Source organism: Eleutherodactylus coqui, chromosome 4 (genome assembly GCF_035609145.1).
Source record: "Eleutherodactylus coqui strain aEleCoq1 chromosome 4, aEleCoq1.hap1, whole genome shotgun sequence".
Taxonomy (NCBI): domain Eukaryota; kingdom Metazoa; phylum Chordata; class Amphibia; order Anura; family Eleutherodactylidae; genus Eleutherodactylus; species Eleutherodactylus coqui.
Window position 1 is genome coordinate 300,158,434 of NC_089840.1, and position 27,211 is coordinate 300,185,644.

The following is a 27,211-nucleotide window of genomic DNA, read 5'->3' on the forward strand; positions in this document are numbered from 1 at the left end:
AGCACCATTCTGCCCTACATTGTATTCCTCATCCACAGCACCGCGCCGCCCCACATTGTATCCCTCATCCACAGCACTGTGCCGCCCTACATTGTATCCCTCATCCACAGCACCGTTCTGCCCTACATTGTATCCCTCATCCACAGCACCGCGCCGCCCTACATTATATCCCTCATCCACAGCACCGCTCCGCCCTACATTGCATCTCTCATCCACAGCACTGCTATGCCCTACATTGTATCCCTCATCCACAGCACCGCACTGCCCTACATTGTATCCCTCATCCACAGCACCGTCCTACATTGTATCCCTCATCCACAGCACCGCCCTATATTGTATCCCTCATCCACAGCACTGTGCCGCCCCTTTAATCCGAGCCTCTCATTCCCTTCTACAGAGCAGCACCAGTCCTCTGGAACGTGCTACCCAAAACTATCCGGGCAATCCCCGACACACACAACTTCAGGCGGGCAGTAAAAACACCCCTCTTCAGGGTGGTATACCATATCACCTAAACCAAACCCCTCTGTACCCACTGATAACATGCTGCCTGACCTACTGACTACAACTCCTGCTAGTCGCCATCAACTACCCCCTGTAGTCATTCCGATTCAGCCACTATACAGCCTGATCATTGTCTATGTGTATAGCATCCCTCACTCTCCACCCCGCCATACCGCGCACATCTCCACCCCCCCATACCGTGCACATCTCAACCCCGCCATACCGCGCACATCTCAACCCTGCCATACCCCGCACATCTCCACCCCCCCCATACCGTCCATATCTCCATCCCCCCCATACCGTCCATATCTCCATCCCCCCCATACCGTGCACATCTCCACCCCGCCATACCGCGCACATCTCCACCCCGCCATACCGCGCACATCTCAACCCCGCCATACCGCGCACATCTCAACCCCGCCATACCCCGCACATCTCCACCCCCCCCATACCGTCCATATCTCCATCCCCCCATACCGGGTACATCTCCACCCCCCCATACCGTGCACATCTCCACCCCGCCATACCGTGCACATCTCTACCCCGCCATACCGTGCACATCTTCACCTCGCCATACCGTGTACATCTCCACCCCGCCATACCGTGCACATCTTCACCTCGCCATACCGTGTACATCTCCACCCCGCCATACCGCGCACATCTCCACCCCGCCATACCGTGCACATCTCCACCTTGCCATACCGTGCACATCTCCACCTCGCCATACTGTGCACATCTCCACCCTGCCATACCGTGCACATCTCCACCTCGCCATACCGTGTACATCATCACCTCGCCATACCGTGCACATCTCCACCTCGCCATACAGTGTACATCTCCACCCTGCCATACCGTGTACATCTCCACCCCGCCATACCGGGCACATCTCCACCTCACCATACTGTGTACATCTCCACCCTGCCATACCGTGCACATCTCCACCTCGCCATACCGTGCACATCTCCACCTCGCCATACCGTGCACATCTCCACCCCACCATACCGTGCACATCTCCACCCCGCCATACTGTGCACATCTCCAGCCCCTTTACCTTCTGTACCCCCCATTATCTGCAGTATGTAAGCTCGTTGGAGCCCTGCACCCCTTCTGTCTCCATCAGCTGATCACTATATGTAACCGGGGTTTTGTTCCTGTTCCCCCTGATTTTTAAGCGCTGCGGAATATGTTGGCACCATAAAAATCATTTTATGCGAACTGTGTGGCGCTACTCATATAGGCTCTATGTGAGACATGCAATATGGGCATTTTGTGGCTCTATTCATATGGGAATATACATTTGGACACTGTTTTACTCTCTCGGCACAGTGTGGCACATTTCAGACAGGCAGTATATGGGACAAGTAATGTAGGACTTGTGGCACTATTCATATTGTATGGCTTAGGTAACGTGGGCATTATGTGGCACCATTGGTATGGGAATATTCATTTGGAAATCCTAATGCACTTACCTTCACTTGCAGGAATTCTGCCTTCCAATAGGCGGCGCTGCAGAGGTGTTGTTCCATCTCCCCTTATTTGCATATTACCCAGAGGAGCGTGCGTGGCCTTATAAGTCTCTCCACTCACCTTCTAGGTGCTCTCCCTAAGGACAGAAGATAGCGTTCCTGACCAATGTACTCAGCGGACCACTGTTCCTGTTATTGATATTGGCACAGTGTGGCACTCCTCAGCTGGGCGCTGTTGGGGAAAGTAATATGGGAGTTGTGGGTATTTATATGAGGTCTGTATGGGAATCTTTAGGCACTGCATTGCACTTATTATGTAGGCACAGTTAGCTGCTGTTTATGTTGGCACCGTGCTGCAATGCTATGGGCATTATGTGGCAGCATTCATACAAGCACTGTACAGGAATATTAATCTGGGCACTGTATGGCAGTTATTAGCTGGGTACAGTTTGGCGCTCTTCATATTAGCACTTTTAATATAGACACTGCATGGAAAGAGCTCATTATTTGTGCACCATATTGTACAGGGGTCTCAAAACGGTGATAACAGCCATAGAGAATGAAAATGGTTTGGCGGATGGCGATCTATTGTATGGGCGTTAACGCTGGGCGTCCGTGTCTCCATGACCGGGCGCTGTCATGGCATGTCTTATAATGTCTTCATGTAAAGTAACGCAACGTGCAAATAATTGTCTTAAAGTATCCAGTAGGGGGCGCTGCATTGTCATTGCAGAAATGTGTGGAGCTTCAATGACGGCATTGGTATCTCACTATTTAGGGCCATGACTATGTTGCACTCGGTTTCCTGTGCCCGCAGTTGGCACATTGTGTTTTCACCATGAGTTGTACCCAATAACCACAGACACGTGAAGACGGAGTAGGTCCAGATAGACATGGGGGAGCGGGAAGCACCGGCCGTCTTACATGTTTTAGGCAAGCGTGTTCATGGTCTTATGGGCAACACGCTTGCCTGGAACATGTAAGACAGCTGGTGCTTCCCGCGCCTCCATGTCTGTCCGCATCGTTTAGTTTTTAGGCCTCCTTCCCACGAACGGATTTCGCCGCGTAATTCGCGGCAGAAATCTGCTGCGTTGCCCCCTGCTATTAGGTTCTATTGAACCTAATAGCTCAATGCTCACGGTGCGGAATTCCACTGTGGAATTCCGCACCGTGAAATCTCCCGTCCTCACCCGCAGCATGCTCTATTTGTCGCGGGTATATGCGCGGCCGGCTTTCATTGCAGTCAATGGAAGCCGTCCGTTCACGCTATCTCCCGCTGTAACACATGACGCGGCGGAGGTGGGCGGGGAAGCGTCATGCGGGAGCAAGGACGCCGGATCCGCAGGTAAGTTTGGGGTCTCCTGGGGGGCGCCGTGACGGGCTCCGCCGCGGTATTTCGCGGCGGAGCCCGTCACGGACGTGTGCAGCCGGCCTTATTAAGGTTTTTCCCCTCCGCTGGCCGTTCTCCGTTGTCCTGCGCGTCCGCTGTGGGTTCCAGGCAGTCCTCGCATGGGAGCGGCTGCAGAGGAGCCGGTGTATCTCCGTACGACCAGCACACTTATTGTCTAACACATTCGCGCTCATGAAGGCGCTGCCATTCGCCACATTGTCAGTAGAGGGCAGTGTTGTTACACGCTGCTCCTGGCGACTCGCTGGCTTCCCATTATTTCTGTCGTGTTGCACATTTCTGCAGATACATTGCTTTCCTGCTTCTCATCTGAGATGTCTTTGTCGTTTTAATCGTGTACGGATCAGTTTGACGAATGCGCTCTTTTCTCCACAGCCCCCCTGGAGCACATCCACTTGGTTTTACCTTTTGTCACCACGAAGAACAAGGAAGTCAACGCTTCGGTGATTCTCTGGCCAAGTAACGTGGGGACGCTCACCTACGTCTGGTGGCTCGGAAACAACAGCGAGGTGCCTGCAGATTCACGTAACCTGATGCTTGTGCGCCCTGAAGGGGTCGTTAGATCTAACCGTCCTTACACGGACCCCCCATAACATACATGTGCGGCTCAGCTGAACACGCAATGAAGATGAGCAGCTGTCAGTTACAATAGCAGCAAGCAGGGTAAACCCGATCCGATCATGTCCCTGAAGATGAGGGTCTGCGAGACCTAGCAGATTGTGGACCCCCAGAAATGATTGGCTTGAGTCCGGTCCTAGATCTCCTCATCGGTCCTCATGGGCTGGTATCTCTATGGTATCACACAACCCAGCATGAATGTGGATGGCGGGGAGATGAAATACACACTATGTCAACAGAAGTATTGGGTGACATAGAAGAGGAGGAAATTGGGGTTTATTCCTATTCCCCCCCCCCCCCCCCCCCGTGTTGACTGCCAACCCCCACCGCACCTCCCCCCGCGGCCGCATTCTAGCAGATCCCCATAGATGTGTAGAGGGATTTATCTCCATTCCTGGAGGCGCTTCAGATAGTGATGGGGGATGACGGGCGTGTTGGGCGCACGGATACGGATGGGGTGCTATTACCTGTAGCGATCAGCACTGGTCAACCAGAGAGTAGTGCATAGTGTGCATTAGATAGATAGAAGGTTGCTGTTGCCATCTCAGATGGCTAAAATTGGGGCCTGGAACCGGCATATCAGGGGGGCGGCAGAGAAAAAACTGCAGGTAATATACACCCCCCCCCCCCCCCTCTGCCCCTCCTGTCCCAGGGGGCCACTTTAAGAGAAAAAACATCTAAAGCTGTGCCTATTTAGTGCCGATGTGTTCCTGCTTATCTCTGGGGTTTGATGTTGTGGCTGTAAAACAAATGCAAATGCGCCCAAATTCATTTAACACTTCCTGCAGCTTTACTGCCCTTCCCCGGCCATACCGGGCAGCTAGGAGCTGCAGTAGGTGTTTTCTATAATCTATGCCAGTCTCTGGTGCAGACTGTACTAAGTGTGATGGGTCACGTGTGGCCACGCCCCTAGAGCCAGGCTTCACTGGCGTGGCACAACTGACAAAATTCAGTTTTGGCACAAACATTGCAGCATTCGATCTCACCCCCCTTATTGGCCGTACCCCGGTGTGCCCTCCGCAAGAGAGTCATAGTAGAGAGTTACAAATTTTAGAATGCCGTGTTTCAAAAGGTGTAACTTTGTTTTGGGCCTGAAGGCACGGAGCGCCGCTGGTTTATGGAAGGATTACACTGATTTTCAAAAACATTTATTTTGGGAGTTTCTATTTTATCATTTTCGTCTGGTGACTTCCCTTTTAAATCCTAACCTTCCTCTATTATCTAATTCTCTTGCATTGGTTGCTCAGGTCTGAGCTCGGGGGAAGCCCCGCCGCACCCTAAGATCCAGAGATACAAGTCTGAGGCCTGTCTAGTCTGCGGAGTTCATGTCTGCGGGGCCCAAAGTTGTACCATTGTATTTCCTGGTGGCGGATCTGCCATAATGAGCGGCTCGTCCGCCCCCCAGCACACGCCGGCGCTGCATTCGGCCCCCAAACATTTCTTCTGCATCAGTTATTGTCTTCAGGACAATGTTTTTGTAGAAGATTAGAGGCTCCCAGGCGATCCTCCGAGACCAACATAGTGCCCCGGGTTAGCCTTCACTTCTGAACTGCCTGGCATGGGGTGTGAGCGGGTCACTCAGCCTTGTCTTTGTGTCTTTCCTGCCCGCAGCCCCTCATCACCCTGGACAGGAGCATCTCATTCACGTTTGCTGTAGAAGGAATGAACAGCATCACGGTGCAAGTGTCTGCAGGGAGCACCATCTTACAGGACACGAAGACCATCGCAGTGTATGGTAAGCCGGCATGCCATGGACCCCAAGCCGACCAAACACTTCCTGAAAAGGGTTCAAAAGTGAAAAAAGGTTTTGTCCCCTTATTTCTTCGTACTCCTCCTTTTCTTGTTCTTCTCCTCTTCGCCTTCTCTTCTTCACCCTCTTTCTCTATTCCTTCTCTTCATTTCCTTTGTCTCTTTCTCTTCTGCTTCCATTACTTCTTCTTCTCTTTCTCTTCTAATCTTACTTTTCTCCTCCTTTTCTGTTTCAGTTTCTTCTTCTCTATCTTCTTCTGCTCTTCTCCACTTCCTCTTCTTTTCCTCTACTCCTAATCCTCTTCCTATTGTCCACTTTGTCTATTCTTCTTTCCTCTTCCCCTTCCACTCTCTTACTTTTCTTCCTCTTCTCCTTCACATCTCATCCTTTTCTCATCTTCCTCTTCATCTCCTCTGCCTCTTCTTTTCTTCCATTTCATCTTCCTCTTTCTTTTTCTCTCCTCTTTTTCTTCTTCTTCTCCTCTTCGTTTTTTTTTTCTCTCAACCTTCTTTTCTTCCTTTTCTATGTGCCAAAATCTGACTTTTTTAAGTATTATCACCACGTCTGCCCAATTCTCTTCACTTTTTTGTTCACCGCTCCGATTTGAACACTAACTGGAAAAGCTTTCGAGTTCTCCCAAGAGATGTAGTCAGACCAAAGTTCTCTGCTAGTAAGAAGAGATGGCTCAGAATGCTGCATCCTTTTAGACACTTTCCCGTGTTTCACCTCTTGATCTCTTACTTTGCGCCAATATTTTGAACCAGTGTTGAGTAAACTGAGACTGTCGAACACCGTTTCAGGTCGAACTTTGCTTAAAGCTCAGTTTGGCCAAACCCACAAAAATTCTTCTTCTTCTTTGTCTGCTTGTTCCTTCTTCTATCTTCCTTTTCCTCTCCTTCTCCTGTGTCTTCTTCTTCTTCTTCTTGTTCTTCTTCTTCTTCTTCTTCTGCTTGTTCCTTCTTCTATCTTCCTTTTCCTCTCCTTCTCCTGTCTTCTTCTATCTTCCGTTTCCTCTCCTTCTCCTGTGTCTTCTTCTTCTTCTGTTCTCTTCTTCTATCTTCCTTTTCCTCTTCTTCTCCTGTGTCTTCTTCTATTCTCTTCCTCTATCTTCTTATTTTTCCTAATTTTAAAAAAATCCTTCTTCTTCTTTGTCTTTTTTTCTTCTTTTTCTCCTTTTTCTTCTTTCACCGCTATTTTTCACCAAAACATTAACCCAATCTGCTGCATTTAGCAGAAGAGCCGCCTTTTCTGAACACTTTCCAGAACTGTTTTCTGAGGAGTAAACCGTATCTAAACCACACAGTACCTTTGCGGTACGCCGTGCGGCAGTTTGGTAAAGTCTTGTAAAGCAGCACACGGTAACAATATTTGCCACCTGCTCTCACAACAACGACGGCGCTCGGCTGGCGCTGCTTTGTTTCCGGCCGACCCTCCTCACCGCCCCGATAATAACAATCCGCACACATTCACCGTAGATGATCATTTGTACAATAACGTTCCTCTGAAAGGCGGCGGCACCTACAATTTACCTTGTGTGACTGACTAATTGGCTAATTACCGACCTGCTGGGAGTAATAGCAGCGCCGAGGTGCGGGGATTCTGCTTCATATCTGATATGTTCATTAGCCGTAAATATTTCACTTGTTTTTATATTGTGACAATTGATACATTTTGTGAGGCTGTAACCTACATTGTGCCTGCAGCTACATTGTGTCCGCTGACCGCTCTTTACTGTTTTCAGAGCAGTTTCAGTCTCTGCGGTTGTCATTTTCACCAAACCTGGATGACTTTAACCCCGACATTCCCGAGTGGAGAAGAGACATCAGCCGTGTCATAAAGAGAGCGCTGATGTATGTAAGTGACCGCTTCATCTACGGGGTTCATACAATGTATACAGGCCTAGAATATATGTTCAGCCTCATACAGAGGACCGCTAACAGCCACAGCCGGAGAGTGCATGAAGCTTCCAGATGGCGATGTCTGTCTATATCCATCTGTGGACCACATGACCAGTAAGGGCTCATTTACACGGGACGATTATCGCTCCAACTTCATTCAAATAAACAAAATTGAGCGATAATCGTCCCGTGTAAATGCAAAAACACGTTTTAATAGTTCGCTTCTCGTTATCGGTTATTTTAACTCCGCATAAAAAGTGGTGTGTAAACGCCCCCCGCTCCGAGATTCACGTAGATGGTGACGCACTGAGCAAGAATCCAACGGGACGCCTGCATGAGAGCTAACGACCTTAGCGGTGACATCACAGGTCGTTTAGTCCGTCGTCCTGTCTAAATGAGACATAAGGCATATATATACACACATATACATACAGAGTATGTCGGCCAATAGAGGGGGATTTGAGACCTAATTGTTTATGCTGTAGAGGACACTGTGGCCGCAGTTGGGGGGTTGGAGGGCTGGGGGAGAACGATGCTGCGCCACCCACTCACCAGTGTAGCGGAGAGCAGCGCCTGCTACACTCACAGTCCGCGCCCGCCTCGCCGTACAGGAATGTAGAGCATGATGTGGGCGCTACAAAGTGGGGTGAGAAGGACGTCCTCTCATCCAAGCTGACTGTGCTGCGCCCTGCCCCCAGCGGACAGCGGCTCCTGCTACACCCAACTGCGTGCTGACATTGAACTGCTCTGGCTGCACTCCGCATTGTGGGGCGGTATAAACTGGCAGGGGCGGCTCCCGCTACAATCACTGGATGGCGGTTGGCTGGGGGTGTTTTGTGTATTGGAAGCAGCGGGATCCCCTTTTGCTGGATGTTTTCCTCGATTGCGCCATTCTCAGTATAGTCTCCACCCATTACATGATAAAACCCCCGCGGTTGGCGGTGAGACCCCGGCTAGTCCAGCACCGATGACCGGCCTCGTTGGAAGTCACTCCGATCGCTGCATCTTCCATCTAATGTGGATTCACACTGAGACTGATCAGCAGGAAACTTGTCACATGACTTTATGCCGCTCTCCGGGGTCACGGGGAGAATTACCGTACAGGGCAGCGCCAATAATGAGAGGGCCGAGGGTCTAATAAATGGGCTACTCAGGGCCCTTCCCCCTTACAGAGATCTCGTCTCCGACGCACGCAGCTTTTCCATGTAATTCCGCTGCTTTTATGAACAATTTCCGTTTTCTTGTCTTTTTTTCTTGGTAAGTTTGCCTCTCCAGATGAAACCCCCCTAAGCAGCGGCTCGGGACCGTCCTACTTTCAGAGTCGCGTCCTTCCAGATGAGAGATTAAGGAACATGTTGTACTAGCACCGCTGCGCCCTTCCTGCCGCCGTCCATCTGTCGCCCTCTGACTTTGCGCTTTGCAGTGTTTTTGGGTTTTCCGTTCTGATGTTTTTCTACATCTTCATCCATTATTCATCACTTGTGGGACTCCATTATGGAGGGAAATGTCACTTCCCGGTTTTGTAATATGTTTTTTTAAGTTTTCTTGCAATTACTAAACAGCGTCGGAGTCAACAGCCCCGGCGGCGGCGGCGGAGCGCCTGTTCTGCAGCGATACCCAGAGGCGGCCTGGATGCTCAGCCAAGCTAGCAATGGCAATTAATCAACCAGTGTGAGGCAAACTCTGCAAAATGCTCCCTGGCTCCGAGTCCCACGGAGGCTCCTCCAGGGAGCAGGTGCAGCGCCCGCCGCCGCCGCGCCAGCTGTGTTTGAACCTGCATTCCGTCTGCTAATTAAAATGGTGGAGGTTTAAACCTTCAGTCGTCAAACAGCACACAGTCGGGAGCGGCTCGCCCTCAGCTTATCGCCAGGATGATCCAACCTGATTCCTCGCCTTCACCAGCTGCCAAGTCTATTCACTTAACCGCTTCCGCACCTCTGCTTGTGGTGCAGGAAAATGCTCTCTAGTGTTCCCTGTTATCAGCCACTCAGGCAGAATTTCGTGTTCTTCTTGGGTCTTGCAGTCATCAAGAAACAGCATCCTGTGCAACTACCAAATTAATTGTCCTTCAGGCAGAATTTTGTTTTTGGCAATCCTCCCTCATCATAAGATAAAATATCTATAACAGCAGACCCACGCCAGAAGAGCTCCGGGAAGAAATACTTCACAGAACCAAGTTCATAACATAAATACAGCCCCAGAACTAAGCTAAGTATATAAATACAGCCCCAGAACTAAGCTAAGTATATAAATACAGCCCCAGAACTAAGCTAAGTATATAAATACAGCCCCAGAACTAAGCTATGTGTATAGATACAGCCCCATAACCAATCCCGCAGTACAGAAATACAGTCCCAGAACCAAGCTCATAACATAAATACAGCCCCAGAACTAAGCTATGTGTATAGATACAGCCCCCAAACCAGTCCCACAGTACATAAATACAGTCCCAGAACTAAGCTAAGTGTATAGATACAGCCCCAGAACCAATCCCCCAGTACATAAATACAGCCCCAGAACTAAGCTAAGTGTATAGATACAGCCCCAGAACTAAGCTAAGTGTATAGATACAGCCCCAAAACCTGTCCCCCAGTACATAAATACAGTCCCAGAACCAAGCTCATAACATAAATACAGCCCCGGAACTAAGCTAAGTGTATAAATACAGCCCCAGAACTAAACTAAGTGTATAGATACAGCCCCAGAACCAATCCCCCAGTACATAAATACAGTCCCAGAACCAAGCCCAGTACAGAAATACAGCAGCAGAACCAAGCTCATAACATAAATACAGCCCCGGAACTAAGCTAAGTGTATAAATACAGCCCCAGAACCAATCCCCCAGTACATAAATACAGCAGCAGAACCAAGCTCATAACATAAATACAGCCCCAGATCCAAACTAACTGCATAAATACATCACCAGAACTAAGCTAAGTATATAAATACAGCCCCAGAACTAACCTACGTGTATAGATACAGCCCCATAACCAATCCGCCAGTACAGAAATACAGTCCCAGAACCAAGCCCAGTACAGAAATACAGCAGCAGAACCAAGCTCATAACATAAATACAGCCCCAGAACTAAGCTAAGTGTATAAATACAGCCCCAGAACCAATCCCCCAGTACATAAATACAGCAGCAGAACCAAGCTCATAACATAAATACAGCCCCAGAACCAAGCCCAGTACATAAATACAGCAGCAGAACCAAATTGAGTTCATAAATATATCACAATGAATTAAGCTATGTAAATAGATACAGTCCCAGAACCAAGCCCAGTATATAATTACAGCACCATAACCAACTCATAACATAAATATGATATCAGAACTAAGCTCATAACATACATGCAGCACCAAAACCAAGTTCATAATATAAATGTGGTCCAAAACTAAATTCAGTACATAAGTACTGTCCCAGAACCAAGCTCAGCAAATGCATACAACACCAGAACTAAGCTCAGTATACAAATACAGCCTAATAACCAAATACAGCCCAAAGTTCAGTAAATAAATACCATTCCAGAACCAAACTCAGTACATAAACACAGACCTAGAACCAAGCTCATAGCATACATACAGCACCAGGACCAAGCTCAGTACATAGACACAGACCTAGAACCAAGCTCATAGCATACATACAGCACCAGGACCAAGCTCAGTACATAGATACAGGAGGATGATTCCTATAGCTCCACAAGATGCTGCCCCATGGTGGAAGAGGTTTATATGGATGGGCAGACCTAAGGGGGTGATCACCTTCAGCCTACATTTGCCTGGTGCCCCCGTACAAGCTGGTCGCTGGTGCTCCATGCCGCCACGCGGGTCACATGTAGCCAAGGCCAGCCATACATTCAGATATTACTATTTTCCTGTGTTTCTGCATTATCAGAGGTTAAACGTGTCCATTTCACGTGTCCCCACAGGCCACGGGCGTGAGCAGCAGACAGATTCTGGTGGCGGTCCTCCCAGGATTACCCACGTCCGCCGAGCTCTTCATCCTACCCTACCAGGATGGCGCTGATGAGAGTAAGAAGAAGACGGAAGATCTGTCGCAGGTAATAAAGACGTCCTGGAGACATGGCTACACTGTATTGTGTCCTCAGCTGAGAGCAGATGTGGCAGAGCGACACACTGACGCCCCTTGCGGGCGGCGCTTGTAGTGACCCCGTAATGAGATCTTCTATCTTCTGCTCTTCTCTATGAAGCATAGAGGCCAACCAGCGATGTTTTTGTACTCATTTTTATGCTTCTGATATAAATTAAAGGGGTTTTATTTTACTGTCATCTCTACGTATTGACTGTATTACAGTTTGCCAGACACAGCGCCACCCATTGGGTTGTGGCTGTACCTAGAACTGCAGCTCAGACCAATTTACTCAAATAGGACTGAGATGCTTAAGGTTAGCTTCCCATATGGTGCAGCTTGTCCACAGCGGACAATCCATACCAAATTCTACATGAAAACCGCAACGGAATCGCATCAAAAACCGCTATGGACCATCCGCACCGCTTCCCATTACATGAGAACATCAGCTAAAGGCGGCAGCAGGAGAACTGTATAAAGAAATAATCCGCAATACTCCCTTCACATACCGCCCGCGGCTCCAGCGCCGCGTCCTCCATCTAGGAGGTCCCACTGAAGCCCGTGTCCCACCCTGAAACGTAACATCATTAGTGATGTCCCTTAAACACTCCTGGGCCTATCGATGTAAGACCTTGTGAACTGGATGTCATGGGGGCCAGAAAGCCAGATGACATCAGAGGTCATGTGACATCTCGCAAGAATGCGGAACGCACAGTCAGTCCTTTTATAAGTGACTAGTAATTAGTAGGAAATTATAGTACCAGTGTCAATGCACCACACAACTGTGCTACATCCATTATGATCCCCACATGTCACACACACAGCTGTGGTACATCCATGCTGATTTCCATGTATCACCAGCTCAGCAGACTCCTGGATACAGTGATCAGCCCCTGGTCATGTGATCCCTGACTCCACCCACACAGTGGTGATCACATGACAGTGACCCTGATAGCTTCTGTCGGCTTATCCATTATACAGTACTTTCTATCAAGCTGCACAATGGCTCCTCCCACAGCAGTGACATCACCACAGGTCCTTCAGCCCACCGGATCTCTGTGGTGGTGGTAGGTCGGTGTCTTCTGTCAGGGCTGCTGAGTTGTGTCTGACATAATAGCGGTTTAGTTGTATTCTCATTGTGTTATTTTCGTCCTTCCCTTCAGGGAGCCCTAACTGTGTTGTTCTTCTCTCGATCAGGCTCTATGTTTTATATATGTTGTAGGACCTGTGGTGATGTCACCAGGGGGTGGACTGATGATGTCACCAGGGGCGGAGCATGATAAGCACCCACACACAAACATACATACAAACAGACAAGTGGTCATTAGTAGTTTGAATGTTGTTGGAAGGGGAGAGTTTTGAAGGGGTTTTCTGGTTATTGAAGAGCCCCTCTTACATTGCACTGTCTGCCTTAAAACAAAAAACTGAACTACAGTCATCTCTCCACAGCTGCTGCGATCCCAGTGATTGTTGTAACATATGATGTCACAGGAAATCAGGTGACCCTCAGCCAATGAGAGGCTGCAGCATCACGTTCTTGAACTCTTGGCGCCATGTGAGTGCTAACACCAGGGGAATGAGCGCTGGGGTCACCTGATATCCTGTGACATCATCTGTCACAACAATCACCGGGACCACAGCGGGCTGCACCACTGATCCTGGCGGCAGTAGAGGGATCAGTATAGTTCTGGTTATTGTTTCCATGCAGGCAGAGCTGTTGCATCGGCTGGTCAGTAACCGGAGGAGCATTTTACAGAAAAATAATAAGACCCCTTTAAGTTGCATTACCGGATAAAACAGCGTCACGTACCGCGCTGTAATACCGATAGCCGTAGCGCCTTCGTTCAGCTGACAGGTGGGAGCGCTGGGAGTCGGACCCCACAGATACAACATTGATGGCTTATCTTAAGGATCAACAGTCAATATTAGAATCCTGGAAAATGTCTTTAAAGCTGCACTCTAGACAAAGCCACTGACCCCAACATGGCGCCCTGCGAGTACGGCGCCCGCTCAGCACTGCTACTTCATGCCGGGCGGCAGCGCCTCAGATCAATCCCACTAATTCCTGACGGCTCTTGTTCTGCATGGAACAAAAGGCTTTCTGACTGCAGAGCTGCTGACTCGTCGCTGTCATCTCCTTGTCCGCACGTAACGCTGATCTCAGACCGCGCCGCCCGCTGGATATCAAATCAGCCCTGAGAAATAATTGATAAGACCTTTCTGTGGATGGTAGCTGTGATCAGAACATACTGGAGCCGGAGCGGTGCCCGGAGGGACGGCGCTCAGCTGATAGGAGGACGTGGCGGTCAGCGGTACGCGATGTGCGATTTGTGTAAATGTATCCGTTCTCCTCTATGATGGGATCATGCTTACATATTACGGGTCTCGTCTCCATATCTTACGGTATTGATGCTTGGATGTGGCGCTCTTACGGGGCAGATATCTCATGGCCGGGGTCAGCGGCAGCAGACATGGACCAAAGCCAACTCTGGCTTACAAATATTAGATCAATTAATAGATATGGGTAAAGTAAGTGAACCCTTTGGACTGCTGCATCGATTACTTTGGCTTAGATTCGATGTGGCTTAGATACAATGGGTCTGATTGTATCTAAGCCACAATCATAGACAAACACGATGGGGCACACATTACTGGCTGTAGTTGGGTTGCGCCTTCTGCTTTGGTGCAAAGGCCCATTTGCCTTTTACAGAAGTCCCTAATGGGCTTTATTCTGATGCAGCTGTTTAACCCTTCACATGCAGCAGTCAATGTGATCATTGCGTGTAAGAGGCTCCATCTATTGCCCATCGGCCCCCCACGATGTGATCAGGGGGTCTCGATGGATCTGCCATCTACAGTGAAGTATAGCCGTGTATTACACCAACAATGAAAAGTGACGACCCTCAAGGCACGATGGGACAAACACAGTGAGAAAAATGTAAAAATGATTAAAAAATACAAATCAACGCAAATTAGTTTCTGCTGCATTTGTAACGACCCGCAGGAAAATAGTGCATTACAGCGCAAAACAGTGCAGGAAAACGGCCCCCCGGCCGAGCAGCGCGGGCCCCCAGTCACCATAATGGGGTCGGTTCAGTTCTCAGCAAGCAGTCCGGGACTTACAGGATGACGTAACGCGGCTCGCAGCACCATTTGTCTGGTGTTTAGTGGACATCAGCGACACTAATGTGACCGAACGCCTGGCCATGAGCATCTTAGTACGGTCACGCCTGGGCCACGTCCTGGAGGGTGCAGCTCCACAAAACTATTTCCTTTGGCCTTGTATCCCCCAGACCCTCATTAGCAAGGATGCAGGGGATGCAGTTGCACCCGGGCCCAGAAGCCTTAGGGGGCCCATAAGGCCTCTCTTCTCCATATAGGGAGCCCAGTACTATGAGTATAGCATTATAGTTGGGGGCCCCGTTACAGCTTTTGCATTGGGGCCCAGAAGCTTTAAGTTATGCCTCTGCTCATTAGGTACCCGGTGCAGCCGCAGCTTGTTGACCGGAGCCTTCTGTGAGAGTTAGAGGGTTGGCATCACATTCGGTGGCACAGTATTCACACCTCAATCCCTTTTGCTGTCGTGTTGGCGAGGGCGCTGCCACCTGCTGACTCCAACAATGTCCTAGGTTTTTACGACTTATTGCCGTTCCCCCATACAAGATCTTAGGCTCCTGGCTTTGTCAATGTGTCAGGTGGGTGGTCCCCACCACTCACTGCCAATGGGTGATGCCAGACCTAAGGGGTGCTTGGAGACAAAAGAGATACATTGTTGCGCTGTGAAGCAGGTTGAGCTGCTGCCATGCGGACTGCTCCTCTAAATGAATGGCTGAGTCCTCCGGTGGCTCAGACATCACCGCGGCCGGCCTGTCACTTCATTCCATGATTATATTCCAGCACCTTATCAGCTGGGTAAGATGCGGTTGAGCAGCGCAGACATTCATGCGGCCGCAGGTCCCTCTTGGCTCGCGCTTCAATATTATATTCCTGAGAAATCTCTTCCTTCTGTAATCCCAGAGTCTCAGCAGTCATAAAAGAGAGAACAGATACGAGCGCTCCGTCACCGGGAGAGGAAAACACATGAATCTGCCGGCCGGCCGCACTCCGTCATCTCTGCTTTGGGCATCACACTTCATGGACAGAGCTGGATTATGGATGTGCGGTAATCTGGGCGCGGACGCCACCTGGAGATTAATGGGGGCTCACTGAAATCTGTAAAAATAATGATCCCTGCTCCATCGCTGGTGCCAAAGCCAAATCTGTAGCTGCGCCCCTGACGCTCCTGTGCAATTCATTGTACTGCGTTCCTCATGCGAAAAAGGGCTCATTTTGGATGACCTTAGTCTTCAGAGCCTAGTTTCATAGTTCCTCTATGCAGCTTCTGTACCCCATATAGTTCCTCTATGCACCCTCTGTACCCCTATAGTTCCTCTATGCACCCTCTGCACCCCATATAGTTCCTCTTTGCAGCCTCTGCACCCCATATAGTTCCACTTTGCAGCCTCTGCACCCCATATAGTTCCTCTTTGCAGCCTCGGCACCCTATACAGTTCCTCTTAGCAGCCTCGGCACCCTATACAGTTCCTCTTAGCAGCCTCGGCACCCTATACAGTTCCTCTTAGCAGCCTCTGCACCCCATATAGTTCCTCTTTGCAGCCTCGGCACCCTATACAGTTCCTCTTAGCAGCCTCTGCACCCCATATAGTTCCTCTTTGCAGCCTCTGCACCCCATGTAACTCCTCTATGCAGCCCCGTGCCCCCTATTGTTCCTCTATGCACCCTCTGCACCCCATATAGTTCCTATTTGCAGCCTCTGCACCCTATACAGTTCCTCTTTGCAGCCTCTGCACCCCATATAGTTCCTCTTTGCAGCCTCTGCAACCCATACAGTTCCTCTTTGCAGCCTCTGCACCGTATACAGTTCCTCTTTGCAGCCTCTGCACCCCATATAGTTCCTCTTTGCACCCTCTGCACCCTATACAGTTCCTCTTTGCAGCCTCTGCACCCCATATAGTTCCTCTTTGCAGCCTCTGCACCCCATATAGTTCCTCTTTGCAGCCTCGGCACCCTATACAGTTCCTCTTAGCAGCCTCGGCACCCTATACAGTTCCTCTTAGCAGCCTCTGCACCCCATATAGTTCCTATTTGCAGCCTCGGCACCCCATATAGTTCCTCTCTGCAGCCTATGTACCCCTATAGTTCCTCTATGAAGTGTCTGCACCCCACATAGTTGCTTCTGTGTTACTGAGGTACGCTTCACAAGAAAATGTGCCTCATGGAGACAAAGTCGCCTTCAGGGCACCAGACTGGGTTCTGTTAAATAACGTCACCACAATCTGTTGGCAGCCGACTGCATGGGACGGTTATTCGCATTTAAGTGCTGTAATTTCTGCAGTTTGTGACAAACTGCTGCAGTTTTTGCCAAATCACAACTAAGCTGTTGCATCGTGCCACAATTTTGTGGTGATCGCAGCAAAAAACGATTTAACCGCCCAACTCCGAAAAAGTTGGTCCGCTGTGTAAAATGTACATAAATATAAAGAAAAAAAGGATGCGATGACTTGGAAATCTCACCCAACCTTATTAGAGGGGAGGGGGGGGGGAGAGACGTTGTTCCATCTCAGAAAAAAATACTCATTTAGGAACTGATGGCAGCGACTCATCTCACAAATGCTGGAACGGGTGACAAAAGGCTGGAAATGTAAGTGGTCCTCATGAAAAACAGCTGGAGGGTCAATATCCTAGTAAGTCACATGACTGTGTATAAAGGATCACATTAGAGAGGCCGAGTCTCCCAGAAGTAAAGATGGTCAGAGGTCACCAAACTGTGAAAAACTGCGTCTAAAAATTGTACAAAGAAGAAGCCGTGTACCAACACCATCCAGAAGCGCCGGCGTCTCCTCTGGGCCAAAACTCATTTACAATGGACTGAGGCAGAATGGAAAACTGTTCTTTGGTCACGTCAAACTTGACTGGACTTCTGGGTGGATCAGACAGCATTCTCATCCAATCAAGGGGCATGTGACCAACACATCATCATGTCTGCTGCATTGGTACACAATGGGCCAGTACTCTATGTGCCAATGCAGATGGCAGGATGACCTGCTGGTTACAAACCATGGAGACCAGCAAAGCAGGCGGACGTGGCTTCTAGCTGGACCGTGTTAAGAATCTGGACAACCCCTTTAATATCCCAATTTTTGAGATTTAAATGTTGATAAGCAGGGGCGTACATACAACTTGTGAGGCTTCATAGCAAAACTCAGAATCCCCCAAAATGTATACATATATACATACAGCATATGATCAGACAGAAGGTGGAGGAGTCAGGCTCTGCACTGCACAATGTTAGTGGGGCCAACAAGATAGAAGAGGGTGCATGGCCTGTTGGTGGGGGGACATCCATTCCCAGCCACCCCTCCACCACCCCAAGGTCACGAGTCACACATATATACATATCAGTGTCAGACGCCTCCCCCGTCTTCTGTTCTCAGTTGGGTTAACACCGTAAATGAGGAAGGAGTCAGGCTCTGCACAGAGCAGGCATCCAGCGCAGTAATGGGGGGCTAAGACGATGGAAGAGGAGGAGTGTCCCAGTGGGGGAGTTAAGCCATCTGTCCCTAGGAACCCTACCCCATAGGTCCCATATATACAGTTTGTGCTAGAGACGGGGGAGGAGTCAGGCTGTACATTACAGAGTGAGCATCCAGACTAGCAGTAGTGTAAGCTATCAGGATTGGTGGGTCAGCAAGATAACAATGGGTGTAGCCTGGTGGGGCTGTCTGTTGCTAGACTCCCATGCCCCATGGGTCGCGTTGTGGTCATGTGATCTACCACCACTGGTGACATGCCACTATAGATAAGTATACATCAGCTGAGGCGTAATTAGAAGCTCCGGGGCCTCAAATCTGTGACAGCTCCCATGCAACATGCGCCATTTATAATGCTGGTGACTTCTATTGTGACTAAGGCGTCATTGGGTGTGAATGCCACCCCTGTACCCTATAGGCACTCCCCTGACACCACCACACCTGGAGGATTCAGTCCGGCCTCTTCTGTGTATTCCCACAGTTTAGTAAGTGTTTTCATCATAAAAGAAGTATAAAGGAAAAGTACAAGAAGCCCCCCCCCCCCCCCCAATGGAAATAGGAGCTCGTGATGAAGGACAAATCTTGGAATGTTTCTCCGAGCTCAGAAATAATTACTCCTGAAGTTGGACACGTTCCACATCTGCAATAAAACATTATCTAATTTGTTATGCTACTTTTAATATCTTCGACCTAGATCCCGCTTAATAAGGAAATCTAAATGCACTTGTGAGTCAGGTGAGGGGCCGCGGATTAGGGCCTCTCTGGGCCCGTTCTGCGATGGTTTAAATGCTGAGTTGGCTCTTGTGCGCCGGCTCCGCCGCAACCACTGACCTAAATCAAGCTTAAGTGTCTATCACTAATCACAGCAATATTAATCTCTCTCGCTAATTAGATGTTACTATTCATTTCTCGTCCTTGGTGAAAAATGGCTCATGAAAAATGAGCCCCATTACAGGATTATTCCTTCTCCTGACAACACGTTTAATTCTGAGATGAGGAAGAACCAAAAATAGTCCCGCCGCTAATCATTCTTAGAAGACTTCGACTGTTGGAGACGCTCTAAAGTTCAAGTGCGAAGCGCCACGCTGGTTCGTTACACCCGGTCGTTCTGGAACATTTAAAATGTTCACCCCAACCGTCTATTACAGATTGGAAAGCATTTCGGGGAGTTAAAAACTTTCTAGTTTCAGGAAAAAGTTCTGCATTATGATACTTCTGGGGACCCCGGCTATGACTGCGCACCGCCAGGGCCCAAAACTGAACGGCGGATGACCCGTGTAAACAGGCAGTCGCTCATTAATGAATGACTGCTTCATTATAGCCAGAAAGATCCCTCTTCATTCATTGAATGCTGCTCATTCCTATGTAAATAGCAAGAAGTGTTATTGGCGATGCGCTTCAGCGCCCCAACAAACTACATAAACCCCAAAACATTTACAAATCACGGGTGAAGTTACAGCGGTCACATGGTAAGTCACATGACCGCTGTCCGGGATGTGTCCAAGCACTGGATGTAATCCTAGAGGGATACAAACAAGCTGCTCAGATGGAATCATTAATTACAATTAGCAAATGCAAATAGGAGAACAGAAGAACCAACCGGTATCAGTAAAACATGTAAGGCGCTGCGAAATAAAGCTAATAAAGCATGGCAGTAATTACCTGGAAAGGAGAGAAAAGCCAATTAATTACAGGAAGTCAGGTTGATCGGTAAGTTATAATCAAAGTGATAAAGGAGGAGTGGCTACAAGTATCAGCAGTGACACAATCTGTTCTCATTCCGCATGTGTTACAATGTATCTGCCGCCGTTATTTTTAGCCCTTTATCAGCCATGGAACGTTTATTGTTTTGATTTTATCCTCCCTCCTCTGTTTTTTCTTCACTCCCCCCTCGGGTTATATTCATACGTGTTTTGCCATTGCCCATGTACTGTTAGTCATCCCAGCCCCACTGATGAAGGGGTCACCCCAAAACGCGTTTATTAGCTGGATATTTTAATCTTCTACATGGGACCTTCATCTAATTGTTCTGGTACCTTTATTGGAACCTCCGGAGAGTTGTGCCGACACAGCAGGTGTTTCTTTTAGCATATCCCCCCCCCCACCACCACCACCACCACCATCAGTGGGTTAATCTGGGGGGCAGCACCTCCTGTTATCTACCATATCCAGTCTAAGCATTTTAGGACCACAGCATCTTCCCAGGCCTTTAGTCCCAGTCTTCACGGTGGGTTTGCTCCACTTCTCTCTCCACCTATCTCTCTGATGTGAACAGATCCTTATTGGCCTTGCTGGGGGGTCAGTCAGCTGCGCTCCTGCCCTGTCTGCTGCTGGGGACATTTAGTATTACATGGAGGCCATTGGACCCCCACTTATGGCGCCCGCATACAATAGAGCCCATAGATGGGGGTTGTGCTGATAAGTAAGAGCCATCGTCCTTCAGTGGTTATCCGGCGCCGTTGCTGGTCGATGTCGGCCGTCTGACGCCAATATAGAAGCCCGTTGGGGAAACAGCCTTTAGTTGCTACAATATAGAAGCTGTAACACAGAATGCAGAACGCGCCAAAGCCCTGCGGGGGAGGATCATCCGCGACAGACGCAAGGCATTCATTCATTTCTTACTGGACTTTTTGATGTCATTTTCTGTGTTTTCGCTACTTGGATTTTCACTTTTATCCATAATTTATTTTACTAAATTCTATAAAAAATGAAGAAAATACTTTCATAAGCGAAAACAAAAAGCTGGAGCTGCCGCCGTTCCCCCTCGACTCCCTGCGGACGTGTTCCAGCAGATGGATGGATTTGTCTCATACTAGACAAATAAAATCATGCTTGTGTGTTTGCATAATCACATTTAACATTTTATGCCATTTGCTGAGCACCATAATCCGCAGATGTCACCCAGCGACAACTCTGCTTTATGTCAGGCAGATGCGCACCACATCCCGCTCTACCTGCCGCGACGGAGATCTGCAGTTACAACTTCTTTACTCTGTTCATGGGGTGATGGCGCTCAGCATCTCGCTGCATCTCTTTGTTCTTCCTGAGGTCACTTGGATCAGCACCAAACTGTCTCCTGCTCAGTTATCAGCTTTGCTGTATATGTTAGGGCAGGTTGAGCAGAGTCATGTCATCATTAGAGCGTGAGTGAGTTCTGTTGTACTGCTGGAGCCCCAGATATGGCATATAGATAAAGCTCCATACCAACATGCTCTGCCACTTCATGGTCTCTGATTTATACATTTGGATAAATTTGAGGCATTTTTCTCGATTTTGCCTTGCTATTAAATGATGCTTTTTACGACCGCAGTTATAGTCATTGAGATATACATTACCGCTGCATCTCTGCTGCGGAGCAAATGCTTATAAAGAGGATGTGTCATCAGTAGAGATGAGCGAATATACTCGTTTCGAGTAATTACTCGATCGAGCGCCGCGATTTTCGAGTACTTCCGTACTCGGGTGAAAAGATTCGGGGGGCGCTGGGGGGAGGCGTGGCGGAGCGAGGGGTAGCAGCGGGGAACAGGGGGGAGCCCTCTCTCTCTCCCTCTCCCCCCCACTCCCCGCTGCAACCCCTCACTCACCCACGGCGCCCCCCGAATCTTTTCGCCCGAGTACGGAAGTACTCAAAAATCGCGGCGCAATCGGGCAAAAAAGGGGCGTGGCCGAGGAGGTTCGCTCATCTCTAGTCATCAGATAACGACCGCCTGGATAAATCAAGTTTTAATGTTAAACAAACCTTTTAAGAATTTTGGTGATCTTTTTTTTGTGATCTCGTGATCCTAAAATCGTATAGTTCTCAAACTGCCCACTATGCCTAAAAATGGTCTGACACCTCCTGTTATATATAGATAACACAGTCCAGCATTCACAATAGGTATTTCACAGCTGACCTACTCCCCCTCCCTGCACTGTCCACAAACCATGCCCACAACACTTTTCCATAGAGGCCTTAATGATGATTTATGATGATGGGCACAGCTCACCTCCCCCACCTCTATGCGCAGGTCACATCCTCCAATCACTGCACAGGTCACAGAGCATAGAAATTAATAGGTGATGTCACAGCTCACCTCTTCCCCCTTTCTGCACATGTCATAGAGCATCTCCCACAGAAGTCAATGGGCCCCCTCCTGTCCACGGTGTCAATGGCCCATGAGGCTGCTGTGAAGCATCTCTAAATGATGTTAACTGCACCTCAGACATGATGGGCACAAGTGTAATTTATTTCTGTTACTCAAAAACAGAAACAACCTATTTTTTCCCTAAATACACTGATCAGCCAGAACATTACAACCCCCTAATATTGTGCAGCTCTGCCCCTTCTGGACTCCAGCAGACCTCGGAGGCGTCCTGCGGTGTCAGCGGCAGGTCCTGTACATTCCTCGCTGCGCCCCCGTGGCTCAGAAGTCGTCTCCTTCATCTCTCTGTTCAGTTCCTGCAGTGAGGCACATTATCCTGCTGAGGGCGACACCAATAAGGAATCCCTCTGCCATGAAAGGGGAAATCCTCTGTACAATGTTAGGCAGTTGGTACATGGCATGTGCCTATGATGCCAGGACCCAGCAGAGCATCACCCATCACACTGCCCACCCACCAGCTTGTCTCAGTCCCATCCTGGTGCCATCTCTTCCCAGGAAAGTGATGTACCCGGCTGTCCACATGATGCCAGAACCCAGGTACCCAGCAGAACATTGCCCGTCACACTGCCACTGGCTTTTCTTCTCCCTATAGCAGTGGTGGTGAACCTATGGCTCGTGTGCCAGAGGCGGCACGCAGAGCCCTCCCTACTGGCACGCGCCGCCATCAGCCGCTCACCACTTGTGAATACCACCAGGGGCCGCGGCTCCCCTGCTGGCATTCACAAACAGCGCTGCTAGTCACGCTGATCACAGCACACACTGTGACTTTAGTGTGCAGCCGGGATCCTTCTCCCCCCTCCCCCGATGTCTCCTACTACTTGGCTCTGCGAGAGCATCTGGGGAGGAGGTGTCCGGCAGCACACTGATGTCACAGTGTGTGCCACGAGCATATTAACTTTTTCTTCCCCACTTCTGCCGCAATAAGCAATTCCCAGCAACCTGATTTGCCTATTGTGGCAGAAGTTGGGAAGAAAAAGTTAAAATGTGTGTCGGGACCGGGACCATCGCTGACCAGAAGAGGAGCTGAGCTTCTAGGAGGAGGAGGAGGAGGGGGTAAGTATGTGGGTCTTGGTAGGGGCGCTGTGGGGTGTCACTACTGCACTGGGGGCCACTGTGGGGTGTCACTAATGCACTGGGGGGCGCTGTGGGGTGTCACTGTTATACTGGGGGGGTTGTCACTATTATACTGGGGGTGTGTCACTATTATCGCTAGGGCCGCTGGGGGGTCACTTTTATCAGTGGGGGGGTCACTAATACCACTGAAGCCACTGTGGGGTGGGGGTCACTATTATCGCTGTGGGGTCACTATTACCCCTGGGGACACTGAGGAAGGGGGGGGGGTCACTATTACCCCTGGGGCCGCTGGGGGGGGTCAGTATTACCGCTGGGGCTGCTGTGGGGTGCGGGTCACTATTATCGCTGGGGTATGTTTACAGGTGGCGGAAATGGGCAGGGCTCTCTCAGAATAGACGGTGCAGATTTTGACTGCTTTTTGGATGCGGGAATGCTGCAGAATTTTCCACAGAAATTTCCGCTGAGGACATTCTGTAGTATTTCTGCATCCAAAAAGCAGTCAAAATCTGCACGCGGTCTTTTTTTGAAGCGGCCCTGTCATTCTTAGAACGACAGGGGTTGAATCATACGTCGAGATAAGCCCCGCCCCCTGACGTGTTGGCACTTTACGATAAATAAGTGGGCTTTGGGTTGCAGTTTGGGCACTCGGTCTCTGAAAGGTTCGCTCGCCATGACCGCCCTATAGTGTATCCTGGTGCCATCTCCTCCCCAGATAATGACGCACCCGATTGTCCACATGATGCCAGGACCCAGCAGAACATCACCCATCACACTGTCCACCCACCAGCTTGCCTCCGTCCCATCCTGGTGCCATCTCTTCCCAGGTAAGTGATGCACCCGGCTGTCGACATGATGCCAGAACCCAGGTACCCAGCAGAACATTGCCCGTCACACTGCCACCCAGTCACCGGCTTGTCTTTTCCCTATAGTGTATCCTGGTGCCATCTCCTCCCCAGATAATGACGCACCCGATTGTCCACATGATGCCAGGCCCCAGCAGAACATCACCCATCACACTGTCCACCCACCAGCTTGCCTCCGTCCCATCCTAGTGCCATCTCTTCCCAGGTAAGTGATGCACCCGGCTGTCCACATGATGCCAGAACCCAGGTACCCAGCCGAACATTGCCCGTCACACTGCCACCCAGCCACCGGCTTGTCTTCTCCCTATAGTGTATCCTGGTGCCATCTCCTCCCCAGATAATGACGCACCCGGCTGTCCACATGATGTTGGACATGATTTATCAAACCTTCTTGAATTGCTGCACGCTCCAGGCCTGATGCTCACATGCCCATTGCAGGCACATTCCATGATTAGAGCGGGGTCACATGGGCACTCTGACCAGTCTGTGACTATGTAGCACCATACACAGACAGCTTCGATGCCCCTTTCTATCTTACCTCTGCCTCCTGGGACGCTCACCAGACCGGCTCTTCTGGAGAGGCTTTGACAGTTTGGGGCTTCTCGGAGTCCCCCAGATCCTCCTGTTTCCCCAGTTTTTCTGCATCCATCATTTTTTTGGGTTAATTGTTAGTATTAAACATAAAAGTGAAGCAAAGTTGGGGAAGTTTATAAAAGTCGTTAGTTCTTTGGCGAAATTGGAAACTACAAATGCGGTATTAATGACTGTGAAGAGGAATAAGCGTGTTTTACCCTCCGGACTCATTAGATCTTCTGATACTATTTCCTTAGATCTGCGATGTTTTCATCAGCAAGCTCAATCAGGAGATGGTTCACTTTGAGCTGAAGCCGGGGGTCCGTATTCTGGTCCACGCCGCCCATCTAACAGCAGGTAACGGCACGCTCCTCACCTCCTCACCCCGCAGTGTTATCATTCATGTGGAGGCTCTGCCGCTGTTACATAACGGCTTATTACTATGGTGGATGATGATTACGACAGAACAGCCAATGATTTGCGCTAATTAAATCCGTAATTACAGACTGGATACATTTACTCAAACTTAATCACCAACAACCTGTTAATATTTGATGAAATAATCATGCCTTGTTCTGCTGCCATTACACTTCTGTGGAGGAATATAAGGCTCAGTATATGGAGACCGGGCACTAATACGGAACCTGCACATGTGGCCCCCGAAGGCAATGTCAGTATATGGAGACCGGGCACTAATACGGAACCTGCACATGTGGCCCCCAAAGGCAATGTCAGGATCCTCATGGGTCAACAGATGGATGCATGCAGTCAGCGTATGGAGCTATAGCAGTGCTATCTGTACCTCCACACTCCATTATATATAGGACCATACAGGGAGGCAGTACTATCTGTGTCTACAGCATATACAGGAGGAGATTGGGAGGCAGTACTATCTGTTCCTACATCATATACAGGGGAGAGAGGGAGCTGCTATTGTTTGCCTACTTAGTTTATACCTAAGCCGAAGAAGCTGTACTGCCTGTATCTACATCATATACAGGAAGAGAGAGGAAGGCAGTACTATCTGTACCTACATAATTTACAGGGAGACACAGGGAGGCAGTACTATCTGTACCTACATCAGATGCAGGAAAAGACAGAGAGGCAGTACCATATGTACCTGCATCATATAAAAGACAGACATGGAGGCAGTACTACCTGTACCTACATCATATACAGGGAAAGACAGGGAGGCAGTACTACCTGTACCTACATCATATACAGGGAAAGACAGGGAGGCAGTACTACAGGAAGAGACATGGAGGCAGTACTATCTGTACCTACATCATATACAGGGAGGCAGTACTATCTATACCTACATTAATGGCAGGGAGAGACAGGGAGGCAGTACTATCTGTGCCTGCATCATATGCAGGAGAGACAGGGAAACAGTACTAGCTGTGCCTACATAATATATAGGGAGAGACAGGGAGGCAGTACTATCTGTACCTGCATCATATACAAGAGAGACAGGGAAGATAGGGAGACAGTACTAATTGATCCAAACAACATTCGGCCTTGCCTCCGCCGTAAATCTTATTTTTACTGTATGACCAATGTAACCAGATGAAGATATTTTGGCCATGAGTGAGTTAAATCATGGAGGATGTTTCCTGACATTGAGGATACATTGTATCTCTCCATCCCTCAGCCTGCAGATGTAACACCAAACCTGATATTGTATATCTTTTAGGAATTTTCTGTGGTTCGCTGGGAGATAAAGTCTCTGTTTGCAGGTTTCTTGCTTTGCTTTTTTTTACAGCGCTGATCGTTCAGCATAAGCGACGTTGTTTCTGCGGATCGCTGCGATTCTGACGACACCAAACTTATACGTCTTTATTTTCACTTTTGCACAATTAACCCTTTTTTTAATATCGCTGCATTCAGAGTCCTCCAACGTTTTCCTTCTCCACGGCCGGAGCTCCGCGAGAGCTTATTTTTTGCGTGACGAACGGTAGTTTTAATTGATGCCATTTTGGGGTAGATGTGACTTTTTTGATTACTTTTATGATGTTTATTGGGGGGCAATGTTAAAAAAAAAAGCATTTTGGCTCAGCTTATTAAACAGTTACTTATAGCGTTCGCCATGAAGGATAAAAAGTGCGGTCGATTTATTGTCCGGTCGTCAGAGATGCAAAGATGCCAAACGAGCGTATTTTTTATAATTTCCTTTTTAAACACGGGCAAAGTGACCAAAAACAGTTTTTACATTTTTTTATGGGATTAGATTACAT

At 49.1% G+C, this 27,211-nt stretch overlaps 1 protein-coding gene across 1 annotated transcript in view; it reads left to right on the forward strand.

Annotated features, from left to right (window-relative positions):
• The window catches only part of SORCS1 (sortilin related VPS10 domain containing receptor 1), a 619,679-nt gene that overhangs the window by 562,671 nt on the left and 29,797 nt on the right, over positions 1 to 27,211 (forward strand). Inside the window, exons 20-24 of the mRNA XM_066601489.1 lie at positions 3,754 to 3,887; positions 5,608 to 5,731; positions 7,488 to 7,600; positions 11,575 to 11,706; positions 25,235 to 25,334. Coding sequence (XP_066457586.1) covers positions 3,754 to 3,887; positions 5,608 to 5,731; positions 7,488 to 7,600; positions 11,575 to 11,706; positions 25,235 to 25,334 — 603 coding nt within the window. The remainder of the gene's footprint in view (positions 1 to 3,753; positions 3,888 to 5,607; positions 5,732 to 7,487; positions 7,601 to 11,574; positions 11,707 to 25,234; positions 25,335 to 27,211) is intronic.